This window comes from Lithobates pipiens, unplaced genomic scaffold (assembly GCF_037356315.1).
Source record: "Lithobates pipiens isolate NorthernLeopardFrog02 unplaced genomic scaffold, aLitPip1_a1.2 Scaffold_23, whole genome shotgun sequence".
NCBI classification, from domain to species: Eukaryota; Metazoa; Chordata; class Amphibia; order Anura; family Ranidae; genus Lithobates; species Lithobates pipiens.
In genome coordinates, this window is record NW_027507785.1 from 58,653,640 (window position 1) to 58,674,215 (window position 20,576).

Genomic DNA, 20,576 nt, shown 5'->3' on the forward strand with positions numbered 1-20,576 from the left:
GTGGGAGGGAAGAGAACACCCAAGCCTCCAAGGTGGGCAGGAACAGCATGGATTAATAAACCACAAACTTGAATGTGATTTATTTTTCGATTCAAGATCCATTTCCAAAATATATGACCTCTCTATGACCATTTCCATTGTTAGTGCCCCTTTCAAGCTTACTGATGTTAACGCTTGGTCAGCTACAGGCTGGAAATTTAATGAAGAGGAACAAATCTTTTCTTTACATCTATTATCTCCTCGGCTGCATTTCCTGCAGAGGAGAGGCCAGATTTAAGATCAGTAAATATAACTAGATTACTGGAACTTTTGTTAGGCTAGAAGGCCCATGGTAAAGAGGAAATGTGAAAAGTATAGTAGGGGTAACATTACAAAACTGAGTTTTAAAACACAACTGAAGAATCTTTAAAAGGAAGCTTTGAGGATAGGAAAATGGCAGCTTCTACCGCTGTCTTATTTTTTTTAAGGTGTTGGCTCCAGAGCTGTCATCCAGACCTTGGCTTCACCATCTTGTTACATAAACAAGTATGTAGGCCGGTGTTCTGTTGAGAAGTGCCCCCCATCGAATAGTGCTCGCGCATGCGCAGGACGGAGCCGCACTTCAGCTAATTTGCTGATCAGCTGGAGTGACGTGACCAGGGAGCAAGCGCACATTGTAGGAGGCATCTCTCAATGGGAGCTACCATTTCACGGCCACAATTGAAACCTATGCAAACAGCAGGGGGAGACAGTAGTTCTTACACTGTGCCTCACTGTTGCAGGGCAGCTTTACAGTGTGCTGATGGTCCGGTTTTATATGTGTTGCAGGGCGGGTTTGCTGTGTTGAACGGCCGGTTTTGCTTGTGTGAAAGGGCGGCTGGTAACACAGACAAAACCAGCTCATCAACACAGACACTGGCCGCCCTCCAGCAGCAGCGATGCACAATGTAAGAACTACGGTCTCCGCCGCTATTTTTATAGGTTTAAATTGTGCCTGTAAAATGGCATCTCCCATCAAGAGATACCTCCTACGATGTGCGCATGCGCCCTGGCTACGCCAGCCCAGCTGATCGACAAATCAGCTGTTGTGCAGTTCCGCACGGCGCATGTGCAGTACATACCGGGCACTGTTGGACGGGGGGCACTTATAACAGAACACGGGCATGTTATTGTTAAAGACAACTTCTATATACCAATAAGCCCCCTGCCTGCAACCCCCTCAACCACTGGGTCATGATTGTGGGGAAGAGACCCTTATCCTCATTAACACGGGCAAGGCACCACCTCATGTTGAGGTCATGTGATCTGGTCTGGTTCAGAAGGGGGGGGGGGGCACACAATCATCCATCCAACTAATCCACAGAATATAACTGTTGGGGTATGTTCCTGACTCTCGTTGGACCTGAAGAAGGGGATTGGATAAGCTATGAAATGTGTTCAGCATTATAATTACTACCACTTCTAGATCTATCTTTCTTATCAGTTGTCAAGAGGAAGAACGCTAGTGCCTTTGGACCGGGGGTGGGGCTTGGGGGAGAGGGGCGGGGTTAGGTTGGGGCAGTGGTTAGTATTTTCCTGATGTCATTAGGTGGGAACAGTGGGAGGGACCTTTTCCTCCCAGGTTGAATCTGTCCAGGTTTACCAGGCTTGTTCCCAGTTGATGGCAGGGCTCTCCCTAAGTTCTAATGCCTTTCTGATTTGAATGGGGCTGCATTTGTCTGGCCTGGGGCTTGGAGGCACAAGCGGCTTTGGGTGATGTGCCCCCAGGAGGGGGGGTGGCATCCCTGGGTGTTCCAGTTGAACACTTTTGTAGCAGGTAGGGTAAGATAGAAGGCATAGTCAGCAATCGCTGCTAAGGTCAGGGTACCAGTGGTCAGCAGACAGACGAGCAGAGACGTAGTCAGGCCAGAGTCGAGGTCATATACAGGATTGGGGACAGGAGCAGATCTGTAGACAAGCCGGGGTCAGAGCCAGGAATGAGACAAGAAAAATCCAAGAGCAAGCCAGGTTGGTAAGGGGTAATTCAGTAGTACAAGCACACAGGGTCACGGGTATCAGGTCTGCATGCATCTGTCATTCCTTGAAAAGGCCAGAGGGCGCCAGAAACCACTGCAGGCAGTGTGCACCGGTGCGCAAAATCACACGCCATGGCGCGTATGCATGTGCCTGTTCTCTTCCATTGTGTGTGAACATTTCTGTGCAAATGAGCACAGCCATGTTGAATATTGGCCATTATGCCAGGTCTCCGGGCAAATCTTTTCTGGCTTGTTCCCTGACAGGCACCAGTCCAGTGCTGTCTTCCATCCAAACTTGATATGTGGATATGTCTATATGTGGAATTTAGTATCACATCTGTAGGATTGTTATTACTAAACATCTGTATTATACCTCTTTGCCCAGAATCAGGAATTGTTCAGGAGTTGAGATCATTTGCCAACAGCCCCACCTCAATCCAGGTGACGTGGAACCTCATCCCAGAGGCTACCGGCTATAGGCTGGAATGGAGGCAAGCCCGAGGTAACAGAAGGGCAAATTTAGTACTGGGATTAGTAAAGTAAGGTATGAGCAGGACAACAGGTAAAGGTATTAATCACAGACCTGTCTTCTAGGTGGTCCTAAGGCTCCACAGCTTGTGAATCTCCCCACGACCACCAATCAATATGAAATTACCAAGCTGCGGCCAGGAACGGAGTACCGTATAACCCTCTTCACCTTGTATGACGGCAGAGAGGTGGCAACTCCAGCAACCACCTATGAGACTGGTGAGTCAAGCCAAACCTGACGTTTTACGATCCATTGATCAGTGTTTCTCTGCAGAGCAGTGTTCATTTTGACCTCAAATCTCCATTCAGGTTTAGTCATAGCCCTTGTACACACGGTCGGACATTCCGACAACTAAATCTGTCAGATTTTGTCCGAAACTTGTGTTGCATACACACGGTCGGACAAAGTTGTCGGAAAATACGATCGTTCAGAACGTGATGACGTAATTTAGTTACGACGGGACTACGTTCAGGCTAGTAGCCAATAGCTTTGGTCTAGGAATTTGATCTGAGCATGCGTGCCACTTTGTCCGGTCGGAATTCTCTACTAGTGATGGACGAACTTCCGACGGGACGTTTCGCGAACGCGAAACGCGAACGGACACAAACGTTCGCGAAAACGACCGTTCGCCGCGGGCTCCATTGACTTCAATGGGAGGCGAATTTCGCAAACCTTTAGGTCGAATTTGCGGCCACGGGGTAATTATTAGGGGGTAGCACGTAGTCCCACCACCTGGACAATAGCATAATACATGTATGAGGTGAATTTGGGATCGATAACTACAAGCATTTTTTTTTTATTTGGGAAATTGTTCTGACAATTCAGGACTATGGAGCTAATGAAGGCAATGGAGGAGAGGGAAGGTCAGGGACCAGGGTAGGCAAACAAGAGGGTGCAGGAGATACAGAGCACTGACAGCAGCACCGTAATACAGAGCACTGACATCAGCACCGTGACATACAGCGCTGACAGCAGCTCCGTGACATACAGCGCTGACAGCAGCTCCGTGACATACAGCGCTGACAGCAGCTCCGTGACATACAGCGCTGACAGCAGCTCCGTGACATACAGCGCTGACAGCAGCTCCGTGACATACAGCGCTGACAGCAGCACCGTGACATACAGCGCTGACAGCAGCTCCGTGACATACAGCGCTGACAGCAGCTCCGTGACATACAGCGCTGACAGCAGCTCCGTGACATACAGCACTGACAGCAGCTCCGTGACATACAGCGCTGACAGCAGCTCCGTGACATACAGCGCTGACAGCAGCACCGTGACATACAGCGCTGACAGCAGCTCCGTGACATACAGCGCTGACAGCAGCTCCGTGACATACAGCGCTGACAGCAGCTCCGTGACATACAGCGCTGACAGCAGCTCCGTGACATACAGCGCTGACAGCAGCTCCGTGACATACAGCGCTGACAGCAGCTCCGTGACATACAGCGCTGACAGCAGCTCCGTGACATACAGCGCTGACAGCAGCTCCGTGACATACAGCGCTGACAGCAGCTCCGTGACATACAGCGCTGACAGCAGCTCCGTGACATACAGCGCTGACAGCAGCACCGTAAGCAGCCCCAGGAGGAAGTCAGCACAGCACAGGGATGGTGTGATCCCCTCATAATAAGAACCCCCAGGAGGAAGTCAGCACAGCACAGGGATGGTGGGAGCCCCTCATAATAAGAACACCCAGGAGGAAGTCAGCACAGCACAGGGATGGTGGGAACCCCTCATAATAAGCAGCCCCAGTAGAAATATGACACCGCTCAACCTCTTCAAAGAGGAGGGTAGGGGCATATAGTACGGTGTGCTTTTTTGGGTCAGGGAAGTGAGCCAAATGAATTAAGAAGGTCTGTGTGCTTGATTCCAAAAATTGTTTATAGCCATATACATGGTCTACTGATCACATGTGTTGAATTCCTCCGAGATCCATGCCTCATTCATTTTTAGAAATGTGAGGTAGTTAACACTGTGGTGAGCTAGGCGAGTACGCTTATCGGTCACAATCCCCCCTGCTGCGCTGAACGTCCTTTCGGACAGGACACTGGATGAGGGGCAAGCCAACAGTTCGATTGCAAATTGGGCAAGCTCTGGCCAGAGGTCAAGCCTGCCCACCCAGTAGTCTAGGGGTTCATCACTCCTCAGAGCGTCCACATCGGCCGTTAACCCAATGTAGTCGGACACCTGACGGTCTAGGCGTTCCCTGATGCTGGATCCGGATGACACCTGTCGATGGGTCGGCTGAAAGAATGACCTCATATCCGAAGTCACCAACACATCTTCAAACCGGCCTCTTCTTGCAGGCGCTGTTGGATTGGTACCCGCAAATCCTTCTCTGGGAGTGGGAATTGCTCCTCTGCCAGCGCACGCAAAAGCAGAATGCAGCATTTCTCGAAGCAAGGCCTGGAAGTGCTGCATTCTGACAGCCCTCTGCGACGGCGGTAACATTTCCGCCATTTTGTGTTTGTACCGGGGGTCTAAGTACGTTGCCACCCAGTACTGGTCCTTGACCCTCATGCTTTTTATACGGGGGTCCCTATTAAAACACTGGAGCATGAAGGCCCCCATTTGCACTAAAGTGGAAGCGGTGTGGTGGCCTGGCTCCTGCTCATCATCCAGGATAATGTCGTCCTCTTCATTCTCCTCTCCCCATCCTCGCACAACAGGGATCCCAGAAAGGTTTAAAGCATGCTCTTCTTGCTCCTGCTCATCCGCCCCGGCACCATCCTCCTCTGACTCCTCATCAGACTCCTGTTGTTGACTTGTCTCAGATAGAGTAGCCCCCCCTGGGAATTCATCCAGCATTGCGACTTCCTCATCTTCCCGCTCCTGCTCCTCCACAGCCTGATCAATGACACGACGCAATGCACGCTCCAGAAAGAAGGCATAAGGTACCATGTCACTGATGGCGCCATGGCTGCGACTGACCAGTTTGGTGATCTCCTCAAATGGCCGCAGAAGTCTGCATGTGTCGCGCATGAGCAGCCACTGGCGCGGTGAAAAAAAACCCAGCTCCCCAGAACCGTTTCTTTCGCAGAGTTCATACAGGTAGACGTTAACTGCACGTTTCTGCTGGAGCAGCCTATCAAGCATATAGAAGGTTGAGTTCCATCGCGTCGGGCAATCGCAAATAAGACGTCTGACCGGCAGATGGTGTCGCCGCTGAATGTCAGCAAGGCGAGCCATGGCCGTGTAAGATCTTCTGAAATGGGCCGAGATTTTCCTTGCCTGCCGCAAGATGTCCTGGACCCCAGGGTATTTGACAAGGAATCGCTGCACGACCAAGTTTAAGACGTGTGCCATGCACGGCACGTGCGTGATTTTGCCCTGTTTCAATGCGCTAAGCAGATTGGCACCGTTGTCACACACCACTTTACCAACTGTCAAATTGAGCGGTGTTAGCCACTCATCTGCCTGTGAACGCAAAGCTGAAAGGAGTGCCGGGCCAGTGTGGCTCTTTGCTTCCAGGCACAACAGACGCAGCACGGCATGGCAACGTCTCACCTGGCATGTGGAATAGGTTCTGGGGAGCTTGGGCGGTGCAGTGGAAGAGACGCTAGCAGCGGAAAAGGAGGAGGCAGCTGAGGAGGAGAGGGAGGAGGATGGAGTAGGAGGAGGAGAAGAAGAGTCAGGCCTGCATGCAATCCGTGGCGGTAAAACCAAATCTACACGGGTGCCACGGGTTACATGCTTGACGGCCGTCAGAAGGTTCACCCAGTGGGCAGTAAAACTGATATACCTTCCCTGCCCGTGTTTGCTAGACCACGTGTCTGTGGTCAGATGTATCTTGGCACCGACACTGTGTGCCAGAGATACATTCACTTGCCGCTGAACATGGCCATATAGCTCTGGGATGCCCTTCTCTGAGAAATACTTCCTTCCTGGGACCTTCCATTGTGGTGTTCCAATGGCCACAAATTTGCGAAAGGCCTCCGAGTCCACCAGTTTATATGGCAGTAGTTGGCGGGCTATGAGTTCTGACAAGCCAGCCGCCAACCGTTGGGCAAGAGGGTTATCCGGCGTCATCATTTTTTTACGCTCAAACATTAGGCCCACGGAAGCCTGCCTTTTTGCAGAAAAATGTGAGCTTGGCGTGATGGAAGGTGGAGTGGAGGACAATTGTGAGGAGAGAGGAGAAGGAGAAGTAGAAGACGAGGCTGGACGGTGAGAGCCTGCAGTGTGGCTTTGTGTGTTCCGTTGCTCCCACTGGGCTCGGTGATGGCTGCTCATGTGCCTTCTTAAGGCGGTCGTCCCTAGGTGAGTATTGGGCTTACCGCGACTAACGCGTTGACTGCAAAGATTGCAGATGGCAACGCTATTGTCAGCAGCGGACACGTTAAAAAAAGCCCACACTGCGGAGCCATGTGCCGGTGTCCTGGGAGCGCCAGATGTGACCGTACATGGTCGATGACTCGCTCCTGATACATTTGCAGTCTGCTTTGTCCCTGCTGTGCAATGTAAGTCATTGCTGCTTCTCCTCCCTATCTGCTGGTCCATATCTCCCTCTGAACTCCCCTCCTCTTCCTCTCTTGTGGGCACCCACGTGACATCACTAGACACGTCATCATCAACGTCACCTTCCCCACCGCTATAAGTAGAGTAGGCAGCAACACCGGGGACCAACCTCCTCCTTGGGCTGATCTGGGTACTGGCGTCAGACTGCTGAGTAGCGCTTGTTGCTACCTCCTCTTCCTGATCCAATACCAAGAGTGGCTGCGCATCAGAAATGTCCTCTTGATATGGATCGGAAAATAATTCCAGTGACTCAAGCGGAAGGTATGTGGTGGTGGTGGTGGTGGTCGTGTTGTTGGTGGTAGTGTCTTTGGGGGTGCACATAGCAGAGAGTGAAGAAGAGGGTGCAGATCGAGAGGATGAGGAGGGTGCAGAAGAGTAAGGCTGAGCGAGCCACTCAACCAAGTCTGGTGCATCCTTTAAAGTAATTGAACGCACCTTCTGCAACTTCCCACTTTGGCTCAAGCCTGTTGCTCCTGCCCTACCCCTACCACCCCTGCGGAAGGGCCTGCCTCTTCCTCTGCATGTCATTTTTTAAATGACCCTGTGACAAAACTCTTAGTCCCTATACCGCTGAAGGACTGCTGCAGTATAGGTGAGCGGTCAGCAGTGGTGCACGTCAACCCTATCTATTGTGGACCTATAGCGGTCCTTACAGAACAGCAGACTGTACCGCACTCAAGCCTATGTACCGTAGCACCCTATACCAAGTTACCAGTCCTTATAAGAACTTTTGTGGACCAAGCAGGTTGTGTATTAGTGTTTAGCAGACTGTACGTCAGTCCCTATACCGCTGAAGGACTGCTGCAGTATAGGGCAGCGGTCAGCAGTGGTGCACGTCAACCCTATCTATTGTGGACCGATAGCGGTCCTTACAGAACAGCAGACTGTACCGCACTCAAGCCTATGTACCGTAGCACCCTATACCAAGTTACCAGTCCTTATAAGAACTTTTGTGGACCAAGCAGGTTGTGTATTAGTGTTTAGCAGACTGTACGTCAGTCCCTATACCGCTGAAGGACTGCTGCAGTATAGGTGAGCGGTCAGCAGTGGTGCACGTCAACCCTATCTATTGTGGACCTATAGCGGTCCTTACAGAACAGCAGACTGTACCGCACTCAAGCCTATGTACCGTAGCACCCTATACCAAGTTACCAGTCCTTATAAGAACTTTTGTGGACCAAGCAGGTTGTGTATTAGTGTTTAGCAGACTGTACGTCAGTCCCTATACCGCTGAAGGACTGCTGCAGTATAGGGCAGCGGTCAGCAGTGGTGCACGTCAACCCTATCTATTGTGGACCGATAGCGGTCCTTACAGAACAGCAGACTGTACCGCACTCAAGCCTATGTACCGTAGCACCCTATACCAAGTTACCAGTCCTTATAAGAACTTTTGTGGACCAAGCAGGTTGTGTATTAGTGTTTAGCAGACTGTACGTCAGTCCCTATACCGCTGAAGGACTGCTGCAGTATAGGGCAGCGGTCAGCAGTGGTGCACGTCAACCCTATCTATTGTGGACCGATAGCGGTCCTTACAGAACAGCAGACTGTACCGCACTCAAGCCTATGTACCGTAGCACCCTATACCAAGTTACCAGTCCTTATAAGAACTTTTGTGGAACAAGCAGGTTGTGTGTTAGTGATTAGCAGACTGTACGTCAGTCCCTATACCGCTGAAGGACTGCTGCAGTATAGGTGAGCGGTCAGCAGTGGTGCACGTCAACCCTATCTATTGTGGACCGATAGCGGTCCTTACAGAACAGCAGACTGTACCGCACTCAAGCCTATGTACCGTAGCACCCTATACCAAGTTACCAGTCCTTATAAGAACTTTTGTGGACCAAGCAGGTTGTGTATTAGTGTTTAGCAGACTGTACGTCAGTCCCTATACCGCTGAAGGACTGCTGCAGTATAGGGCAGCGGTCAGCAGTGGTGCACGTCAACCCTATCTATTGTGGACCGATAGCGGTCCTTACAGAACAGCAGACTGTACCGCACTCAAGCCTATGTACCGTAGCACCCTATACCAAGTTACCAGTCCTTATAAGAACTTTTGTGGACCAAGCAGGTTGTGTATTAGTGTTTAGCAGACTGTACGTCAGTCCCTATACCGCTGAAGGACTGCTGCAGTATAGGGCAGCGGTCAGCAGTGGTGCACGTCAACCCTATCTATTGTGGACCGATAGCGGTCCTTACAGAACAGCAGACTGTACCGCACTCAAGCCTATGTACCGTAGCACCCTATACCAAGTTACCAGTCCTTATAAGAACTTTTGTGGACCAAGCAGGTTGTGTATTAGTGTTTAGCAGACTGTACGTCAGTCCCTATACCGCTGAAGGACTGCTGCAGTATAGGGCAGCGGTCAGCAGTGGTGCACGTCAACCCTATCTATTGTGGACCGATAGCGGTCCTTACAGAACAGCAGACTGTACCGCACTCAAGCCTATGTACCGTAGCACCCTATACCAAGTTACCAGTCCTTATAAGAACTTTTGTGGAACAAGCAGGTTGTGTGTTAGTGATTAGCAGACTGTACGTCAGTCCCTATACCAATGAAGGACTGCTGCAGTATAGGGCAGCGGTCAGCAGTAGTGCACGGCAACCCTATGTATTGTGGACCGATAGCGGTCCTTACAGAACAGCAGACTGTACTGCACTCAGGCCTATGTACCGTAGCACCCTATACCAAGTTACCAGTCCTTATAAAAACTTTTGTGGACCAAGCAGGTTGTGTGTTAGTGTTTAGCAGACTGTGCGTCAGTCCCTATACCGCTGAAGGACTGCTGCAGTATAGGGCAGCGGTCAGCAGTAGTGCACGGCAACCCTATGTATTGTGGACCGATAGCGGTCCTTACAGAACAGCAGACTGTAACGCACTCAGGCCTATGTACCGTAGCACCCTATACCAAGTTACCAGTCCTTATAAGAACTTTTGTGGACCAAGCAGGTTGTGTGTTAGTGATTAGCAGACTGTACGTCAGTCCCTATACCAATGAAGGACTGCTGCAGTATAGGGCAGCGGTCAGCAGTAGTGCACGGCAACCCTATGTATTGTGGACCGATAGCGGTCCTTACAGAACAGCAGACTGTAACGCACTCAGGCCTATGTACCGTAGCACCCTATACCAAGTTACCAGTCCTTATAAAAACTTTTGTGGACCAAGCAGGTTGTGTGTTAGTGTTTAGCAGACTGTGCGTCAGTCCCTATACCGCTGAAGGACTGCTGCAGTATAGGGCAGCGGTCAGCAGTGGTGCACGTCAACCCTATCTATTGTGGACCGATAGCGGTCCTTACAGAACAGCAGACTGTACCGCACTCAAGCCTATGTACCGTAGCACCCTATACCAAGTTACCAGTCCTTATAAGAACTTTTGTGGACCAAGCAGGTTGTGTATTAGTGTTTAGCAGACTGTACGTCAGTCCCTATACCGCTGAAGGACTGCTGCAGTATAGGGCAGCGGTCAGCAGTGGTGCACGTCAACCCTATCTATTGTGGACCGATAGCGGTCCTTACAGAACAGCAGACTGTACCGCACTCAAGCCTATGTACCGTAGCACCCTATACCAAGTTACCAGTCCTTATAAGAACTTTTGTGGAACAAGCAGGTTGTGTGTTAGTGATTAGCAGACTGTACGTCAGTCCCTATACCAATGAAGGACTGCTGCAGTATAGGGCAGCGGTCAGCAGTAGTGCACGGCAACCCTATGTATTGTGGACCGATAGCGGTCCTTACAGAACAGCAGACTGTAACGCACTCAGGCCTATGTACCGTAGCACCCTATACCAAGTTACCAGTCCTTATAAGAACTTTTGTGGACCAAGCAGGTTGTGTGTTAGTGATTAGCAGACTGTACGTCAGTCCCTATACCAATGAAGGACTGCTGCAGTATAGGGCAGCGGTCAGCAGTAGTGCACGGCAACCCTATGTATTGTGGACCGATAGCGGTCCTTACAGAACAGCAGACTGTACTGCACTCAGGCCTATGTACCGTAGCACCCTATACCAAGTTACCAGTCCTTATAAAAACTTTTGTGGACCAAGCAGGTTGTGTGTTAGTGTTTAGCAGACTGTGCGTCAGTCCCTATACCGCTGAAGGACTGCTGCAGTATAGGGCAGCGGTCAGCAGTAGTGCACGGCAACCCTATGTATTGTGGACCGATAGCGGTCCTTACAGAACAGCAGACTGTAACGCACTCAGGCCTATGTACCGTAGCACCCTATACCAAGTTACCAGTCCTTATAAGAACTTTTGTGGACCAAGCAGGTTGTGTGTTAGTGATTAGCAGACTGTACGTCAGTCCCTATACCAATGAAGGACTGCTGCAGTATAGGGCAGCGGTCAGCAGTAGTGCACGGCAACCCTATGTATTGTGGACCGATAGCGGTCCTTACAGAACAGCAGACTGTAACGCACTCAGGCCTATGTACCGTAGCACCCTATACCAAGTTACCAGTCCTTATAAAAACTTTTGTGGACCAAGCAGGTTGTGTGTTAGTGTTTAGCAGACTGTGCGTCAGTCCCTATACCGCTGAAGGACTGCTGCAGTATAGGGCAGCGGTCAGCAGTAGTGCACGGCAACCCTATGTATTGTGGACCGATAGCGGTCCTTACAGAACAGCAGACTGTAACGCACTCAGGCCTATGTACCGTAGCACCCTATACCAAGTTACCAGTCCTTATAAGAACTTTTGTGGACCAAGCAGGTTGTGTGTTAGTGATTAGCAGACTGTACGTCAGTCCCTATACCAATGAAGGACTGCTGCAGTATAGGGCAGCGGTCAGCAGTAGTGCACGGCAACCCTATGTATTGTGGACCGATAGCGGTCCTTACAGAACAGCAGACTGTAACGCACTCAGGCCTATGTACCGTAGCACCCTATACCAAGTTACCAGTCCTTATAAGAACTTTTGTGGAACAAGCAGGTTGTGTGTTAGTGATTAGCAGACTGTACGTCAGTCCCTATACCAATGAAGGACTGCTGCAGTATAGGGCAGCGGTCAGCAGTAGTGCACGGCAACCCTATGTATTGTGGACCGATAGCGGTCCTTACAGAACAGCAGACTGTAACGCACTCAGGCCTATGTACCGTAGCACCCTATACCAAGTTACCAGTCCTTATAAGAACTTTTGTGGACCAAGCAGGTTGTGTGTTAGTGATTAGCAGACTGTACGTCAGTCCCTATACCAATGAAGGACTGCTGCAGTATAGGGCAGCGGTCAGCAGTAGTGCACGGCAACCCTATGTATTGTGGACCGATAGCGGTCCTTACAGAACAGCAGACTGTACTGCACTCAGGCCTATGTACCGTAGCACCCTATACCAAGTTACCAGTCCTTATAAAAACTTTTGTGGACCAAGCAGGTTGTGTGTTAGTGTTTAGCAGACTGTGCGTCAGTCCCTATACCGCTGAAGGACTGCTGCAGTATAGGGCAGCGGTCAGCAGTAGTGCACGGCAACCCTATGTATTGTGGACCGATAGCGGTCCTTACAGAACAGCAGACTGTAACGCACTCAGGCCTATGTACCGTAGCACCCTATACCAAGTTACCAGTCCTTATAAGAACTTTTGTGGACCAAGCAGGTTGTGTGTTAGTGATTAGCAGACTGTACGTCAGTCCCTATACCAATGAAGGACTGCTGCAGTATAGGGCAGCGGTCAGCAGTAGTGCACGGCAACCCTATGTATTGTGGACCGATAGCGGTCCTTACAGAACAGCAGACTGTACCGCACCCAAGCCTATGTACCGTAGCACCCTAGACAGACCAAGTTACCAGTCCTGATAAAGAGCTTTGTGGAACAAGTGAGTTGTGAATGATTAGCAGACTGCAGCAGAAGGGCAGCAGTCAAGTATAATATTCTTTCTATATTTGGAAGAAAGAATATTATACGTGTACAAGCCTATTACCGTACCACTGATACCAGTCCTGAAAAGAACCTTTGTGGAACTAATAGTAACAGCAAGTCTTTAAAATTATCCTCACTGCCTGACACACTGCTTCCTGCCTGTCCCTATACAAATTGGCAAAAAAGAGTAGGCTGGAACGATTAGCTGGAACAGCTCTTTTGTGGACCTGATAGTAACAGCTAATGATGATGATGATGATGATGATGAAGAAAGACTAATCTGGCTGAGCTGTCCCTAAAATAGCAGCATACAGCGCTCTGTCCCTTTATCTAAACTGACAAAAGAAACTCAGGCTGCTGACCTAACACCTATACCAGTCCTGAAAAGAACTTTTGTGTACCAAATAGCTAGCGTTTTCTCTGTCCCTACTCCACACAGGATCCTTTCCCTACAGTGACAGAAGAAAGAATGTAAAATGGCCACCGGATCGGGTGTATTTATAGGTTAGGGGGAATGTCCAAGTGTCCATGAGCTGTCATGTCTCAATTGGTTGTCCTGTAACACATGATAAACGTGTCACGAAAGGTTAAAGTTCTTGTATACATTAAACACGTAAGTCCGCCGGGGCGAACGACGGAAAAAGGCGTTCGAACCCGCGGACGGCGAAAGTCGGAAATTCGCCGCGAAACGACCGCCGGGCGAACCGTTCGGCCATCACTATTCTCTACACACATTCGGACAAAGTCCGATCTGATCATGTTGTCGGAAAATTTTATAGCCCAGCTCTAAAACTTTGTCGGTCGGATATTCCGACGGAAACAGTCCGATGGAGCCCACACACAGTCGGATTATCCGACAACACGGTCCGATCGGACATTTTCCATCGGAATGTCCAACCGTGTGTACAAGGGCTTACACTTAAGTCCCGTACACATGATCAGAAAATCATACGAAAAAATACCGCTTTCGAATCGATCGTCCGATAAACTAACCGTTAGTACAGATCTTTTGAGAGCCAATCATGACAGTTCATCCGATAATATCCGATCGGACATGCACAAAAAATGTTGGTCGGTCGGATATTCCGACGGAAACAGTCAGATGGAGCCCACACACAGTTGGATTATCCGACAACATGGTCCGATTGGACATTTTCCGTCGGAATGTCCGACCGTGTGTACAAGGGCTTAGTCTTTTGACTAAACTGCCACTTTAGTTTTAGGCGTATTTTAGTCATCTAAATTGTTTTAGTCGCTTTTTAGTTTAACTAAATTCGAATGGATTTAGTTAAATTGTAATTAATTATTTAAGCATTTTTCTGAAATTTCCAAACTCATTATAGACTCCTGGAGTAAAAAATCGAATAACATTATTCTTTATTATTATTATCATTATACAGGATTTGTATAGCGCCAACAGTTTACGCAGCGCTTTACAATATAAAAGGAGACAATAAAGTTACAATACAATAAAATACAAAAGGGCCCTGCTCAGAAGAGAGTAAAAATCTAATAGGGTGGGGCAGGCGGTACAAAAGGTTGTAACTGTGAGGAACGAGCTGATGGAAGTGGTAGAAGATTAGTTGGAGACGTGATAGGCTTTCCTGAAGTGATGAGTTTTCGTGCTTATTTTCGGATTTTCGAATTTGCGAATTTTTGAAGTTTTGAATTTCCGAATATTCGGAAATTAAAAAATTCATATATTTCAAATGAACTAATTTGGAAACTAAACTAATTGCACATGTCTATGTGGAAGGAAACCCACACAAGCACAGGGAGATCATGCAAACTCCATGCAGATATGTCCTGACTCGAAAACCATTTCTGCAAAATAAAAAAACAGAGCTTTTTAAAGCCCTGTAGGACCAGAAATCTTAGTATGATGCTTTGAAGGCTGGGGGAGAGATTTGGAATCTAATAGAACCCAGATCTCCCCCATAAAGAGGACCTGTCATGGCTCATGCTATTTCATGTTCCAAGCCGGGTCAGGGGAGAGGCCAAGCGCAGAGCCAGGGGTGGGTTCAAGGGCGGGTCAAAGGGGGCCCCAAAAGGTAGCCTGTACAGGACCCATGATTTCTAACAGCAGCCCTGACTGGATGTATCTTCCCAGCGGGGAAACAAACAGCAATAAAATCCTTGACATGAGGTTCTAACCATTACCAAGCATAAAATTAACTTTTTAGATACACTTTAATAATTTAACAATGTAATTGTAAATTGAAATAAATAAATAATAATAAACCAATCTATAAATATACAAATAATATCCAAATATCAAAAAATAAATAAATAATGTATACAAATATTGAAATAAATAATAAAAAATAAATAAAGAATTATCTCATTTTAAATTTGTTGTATCAATATTTTAAACCAAATGGGAGTTTTCCTTAAAAAATGGAATTAAACTCTCCCAATCAACACTATTTTTAATCCTTATGCTGCTTAGTAAATTGATAGGAAGGTATATTTTATTTACTTGTTTTAGACTTTTTTTTTTTTTTTTGCTTCCTGGTTTCTGGCCTAGGCCAAAATGATGTCATACATCCCAGGCATTTTTTTTCTTTCATCTGGCAGAGGGGAGAAGGGGGCTTTCTCAGCTAAGCACAACCCCCCTGTTTGCATGCCTGAGCTAAGGGCAGATGAATTCAAAGAAGTAAATACTACATGAATTATCTGCCCTTACTCAAGATGGCCGCAGCTAGAAATGCTGGGGGGGGAGGGGTGGGGTGGTGTTTTTTTAAAGTGATTTCTCAACAAAATAAAGCATGGGGACATAGATGGATGGGGGAATTTGCTTTGAATATTAAAAATTAATGAATTAGCGTTTTTGGTTTGTGGTGCTCAGACCCAGTTAAGTTCCACTTTAAAAGACAAGTTGTAAACTGGCATCACTGTGGTTTTAGTATTTACCTCTTAATAGTTTGGGTTCCTGAAATGTTACCTTTTTCTTTTGACCAAGGTGTCGTAGGTACAGTTACCAACTTGCGGCTTGTAGATGTCACTGGCAAAAAAGTGCGTTTGGCGTGGACGGCATTGGCGGGTGCAACGGAATACAAGGTGGTGATTCGCAGCACTGATGGTGAGGATGGTCATGTACTTGTTTTTTTCCAGAAAGAGAAGGATGGCGTGAAGAATGCCAAACTACAAATCAATGCAAGTGTTCAGCAAACAATTTGAAAAAAAAAAAGTCCCATGTGTTTCGAGGGTCTGAGCACTCTTCAGGGCTTGGATGTCATAGATATGGTTTTATAAGAATACATATAGCACAATTAACAAACTGACTGATAAAGTTTAATTGAGTGCTACAGTATGTGAAATTGCTTTATACAGTGTTAGTTTGCGGTCAACAAATCTAGACATGTGCACTGCCGAAAAAATCATTTGTTTTAGTTTCATTCATTTTTTTTTTTTTTTTCGTTTTTTGGGTCATTCGTTATGATTGAAATACATCAATTCGTAAAATCGTAAATTGGAAAATCCAAAAACCTGGAAATTTGAAAATTCGGAAATTTGAAAATTCAAAAATCCGAATGTTAGACAATCTGAAAATAAGAAAGAAAATCTGAAAATTCTAAAGCATAAAAATCGGAAATAATAGATAACTAACTAATAATAACTAACTATTAAATTATAGCTATTGGAATTTCCTTTCAAATTTGGCTGTTAGTGAATGTAACGAATACGAATTTATCCGAAGTTACAAATTATCGGAAAAAACGAATACCGTATCTAAACAAATGGAACAGAACAAATTAATAACAAATAATAATAATAATAAAACGTTATTATTATTATTATTATTGTTTAATATTATTGATTAGTTATGTTCCATTCGTTTAGAAATGGCATTCGTTATTTCAGATAATTCATAGCTTCGGATAAATTTGTATTCGCTACGTTCACTAACAGACAAATTTGAAAGGAAATTCCAATACCTATAATTTAATAGTTAGTAATAGTTCTTATTAGTTATTATTTCAGATTTTAGAATTTTCGGGTTTTTGAATTTTCAGATTTTGGTTCTTATTTTTGGACTTTCAGATTTCCAAATTTTCGAATTTCCAGAATTTAGAATTTACGAATTTTCGAATTTCTGACTTTCCGAATATTCTAATTTATGATTTTCCAAACTTACAAAATGTCCGGATTTTAAAATTTACGAATTTTAGAATTTCCAGATTTTAGAATTTCTGAATTTTTGGATATTCAAATTTAAGAATTTATGAATATTCGTAAAAATTAGTTGAACGGCTTTTTGTTAATTTGGATATTTCCGAATCAATAAATTTGTCGAGATTCGTTAAAAAACTCATTCGGAACGAAACTAATTGCACATGTCTAAACACATCTCTTAGCCCTTGTACACACGGTCGGACATTCCGACAACAAAATCCGTCGGATTTTGTCTGACGGATTTTGTCCGAAACTTGTGTTGCATACACACGGTCGGACAAAGTTGTCGGAAAATCCGATCGTACTTAACGTGATGCCGTTATTTCATTACAACGGGACTACGTTCCGGCTAGTAGCCAATAGCTTTGGTCTAGGAATTTGATCTGAGAATGCGTGGCACTTTGTCCGATCGGAATTCTCTACACACAATCGGACAAAGTCTGATCGGATCATGTTGTCGGAAAGTTTTATAGCCCAGCTCTAAAACTTTGTCCGTCGGATATTCCAACGGAAACAGTCCGATGGAGCCCACACACAGTCGGATGATCCGACAACACGGTCCGATCGGACATTTTCCGTCGGAATATCCAACCGTGTGTACAAGGGCTTACACTTAAGATTACGATTACGATTTTCGTTTAATCAGTACAGTTGTCCCTCCATAATGCAATACAAATATACAAATTTTTATTCTGTCATATGAGAATTTTCGTGACTTTAGTAAACTCTTCAGTTTCGATCTGAGATTAGCATGCAAAAAAAAAAAAAAAATGGATGATCAATCGTCTGATAATCTCGTTGTGCGTACCAGGCATTACAGTGTAGAAAAAACAAAATCTCTTACAGGGTCTTTTGAAAGAACGAGACGAATTCCGGGCAACCAAAACACGATTGAAATTAACAGTCTTGAAGAAGGTGTGACATATGAGGTGTTTATATCAGCGCTGATTGGACGAAGGGAAGGCTCGCCCGTGTCCATCACTGTCCAGACAGGTAATTGCAGAAACAAGAATTAATCAATTAAGAGTATCTGGTTCTTTTTTTTTTTTTTTTTATTATTTCTTTTAGGAGCTTAGCATAAAGTTTTTTAACCCAAATTACAGCTACAGCTGTAGTGAAAACAAAAAAGTTTCCATAGGTATCGGTAATTGGTATCGGCGAGTACTAAAAAAAATGGTATCGGTGCAGCCCTAATATGTATATACAGTATTTCACAAAAGTGAGTACACCCCTCATATTTTTGCAAATATTTTATTATATATTTTCATGTGACAACACTGAAGAAATGACACTTGTCTACAATGTAAAGTAGTGAGTGTACAGCTTGTATAACAGTGTAAATTTGCTGTCCCCTCAAAATAACTAAACACACAGCCATTAATGTCTAAACCACTGGCAACAAAAGTGAGTACACCCCTAAGTGAAAATCTCCAAATTGGGGCCAATTAGCTATTTCCCCTCCCCGGTGTCATGTGACTCGTTAGCGTTACAAGATTTCAGGTGTGAATGGGGAGCAGGTGTGTTAAATTTGGTGTTATTGCGCTGACTCTCTCATACTGGTCACTGGAAGTTCAGCATGGCACCTCATGGCAAAGAACTCTCTGAGGATCTGAAAAAAAAAATTGTTGCTCTACATAAAGACGGCCCAGGCTATAAGAAGATTGCCAAGACCCTGAAACTGAACTGCAGCAAAGTGGCCAGAACCATACAGCGGTTTTACAGGACAGGTTCCACTCAGAACAGGCCTCGCCATATTTGACCAATGAAGTTGTGCTCAGCGTCATAACCAGTGGTTGTCTTTTGGAAATAGACGTATGAGTGCTGCCAGCATTGCTGCAGAGGATGAAGGGGTGGGGGGGGTCAGCCAGACCATATGCCGCACAACCTCAATCAAATTGTTCTGCATGGCTGTCATCCCAGAAGGAAGCCTCTTCCAAAGATGATGCACAAGAAATCCCGCAAACAGTTTACTGAAGACAGGCAGACTAAGGACATGGATTACTGGAACCATGTCCTGTGGTCTGATGAGACCAAGATAAACTTATTTGGATCAGATGGTGTCAAGCGTGTGTGTCGGCAGCCAGGTGAGGAGTACAAAGGCAATTGTGTCTTGTCTACAGTCAAGCATGGCACTGGGGAGCTACAGTTTATTGAGGGAACCATGAATGCCAACATGGACTGTGACATACTGAAGCAGAGCATGATCCCCTCCCTTCTGAGACTGGGCCGCAGGGCAGTATTCCAACATGATAACAACCTCATGCACACCTCCAAGACGACCACTGCTTTGCTAAAGAAGCTGAGAGTAAAGGTGATGCACTGGCCAAGCATGTCTCCAGACCTAAACAATATTAAGCATCTGTGGGACATCCTCAAATGGAAGAAGGAGGAGTGCAAGGTCTGTAACATCCGTCAGCTCCGTGATGTCATCATGGAGGAGTGGAAGAGGACTCCAATGGCAACCTGTGAAGCTCTGGTGACCTCCATGCCCAAGAGGGTTAAGGCAGTGCTGGAAAATAATGGTGGCCACACAAAATAATGACACTGTGGGCCCAATTTGGACATTTTCACTTAGGGGTGTACTCACTTTTATTGCCAGCGGTTTAGACATTAATGGCTGTGTGTTGAGTTATTTTGATGGGACATCAAATTTACAGTGTTATACAAGCTGTACACTCACTACTTTACATTGTAATAAAGTGTCATTTCTTCAGTGTTGTCACATGAAAAGATAGAATAAAATATTTATAAAAATGTGAGGGGTGTACTCACTTTTGTGAGATACTGTGTATATATATATATATATATATATATATATATATATATATATATATACAGTATTATTATTTAAATTAAAAAAATACTAACCTATTGTCATGATCCCTATTTTCAGGCATGCCTGTACGTGGTAGTATTCTTACATTGTTTAAAGCAGGGGTCTCAAACTGGCGGCCCTCCAGCTGTTGCGGAAACTCCAAGTCCCATGAGGCATTGCAAGGCTGACAGTTACAAGCATGAGTCCCATAGGCAGAGGCATGATGGGATTTGCAGTTTTGCAACAGCTGGCAGGCTGCCAGTTTGAGGCCCCAGGTTTAAGGCATAGTCATTAAATGGTTGATTGCAGCTTTCCCCCCTATATCCTCAATTATCTTGATTCTGTTTTACATGATAGAATCATTGTCGATTGGCGCTGTGACAAACCTTCGAGTCTTGGAAGCAAGAGGAGAGCGAATCCGACTGGCCTGGAGAGGAGTACCTAGAGCCACGGAATATAGAGTCCTGATCAGAAATTCCGAAGGTAAGTTTCAACTTTTCTTTCTTTTCTTCAACTGTAAAACTCAAATGACTGCCCAGAATGCAGCGGCAGAATACATTTTTATCTTATACTTGCCAGTTTCAAGGGCATCCCATTTAGCAGGCACCTGGCTAGTCTTATTTAAAAATTATCAGGATGTCTCCTTGTAGCTTCTTAAGCTCTCACCCTTTGAGTGATAAAAGCCATTCTGT

General features: G+C 46.2%; 1 protein-coding gene across 2 annotated transcripts in view; it reads left to right on the forward strand.

The window, feature by feature from the left end:
- Positions 1-20,576, forward strand: part of COL7A1 (collagen type VII alpha 1 chain) — a 294,429-nt gene that overhangs the window by 89,340 nt on the left and 184,513 nt on the right. For both annotated transcript variants that reach the window (XM_077451699.1, XM_077451698.1), the window contains exons 13-17: positions 2,380-2,496; positions 2,589-2,741; positions 15,856-15,975; positions 17,916-18,062; positions 20,242-20,367. In XM_077451699.1, coding sequence (XP_077307825.1) covers positions 2,380-2,496; positions 2,589-2,741; positions 15,856-15,975; positions 17,916-18,062; positions 20,242-20,367 — 663 coding nt within the window. The remainder of the gene's footprint in view (positions 1-2,379; positions 2,497-2,588; positions 2,742-15,855; positions 15,976-17,915; positions 18,063-20,241; positions 20,368-20,576) is intronic.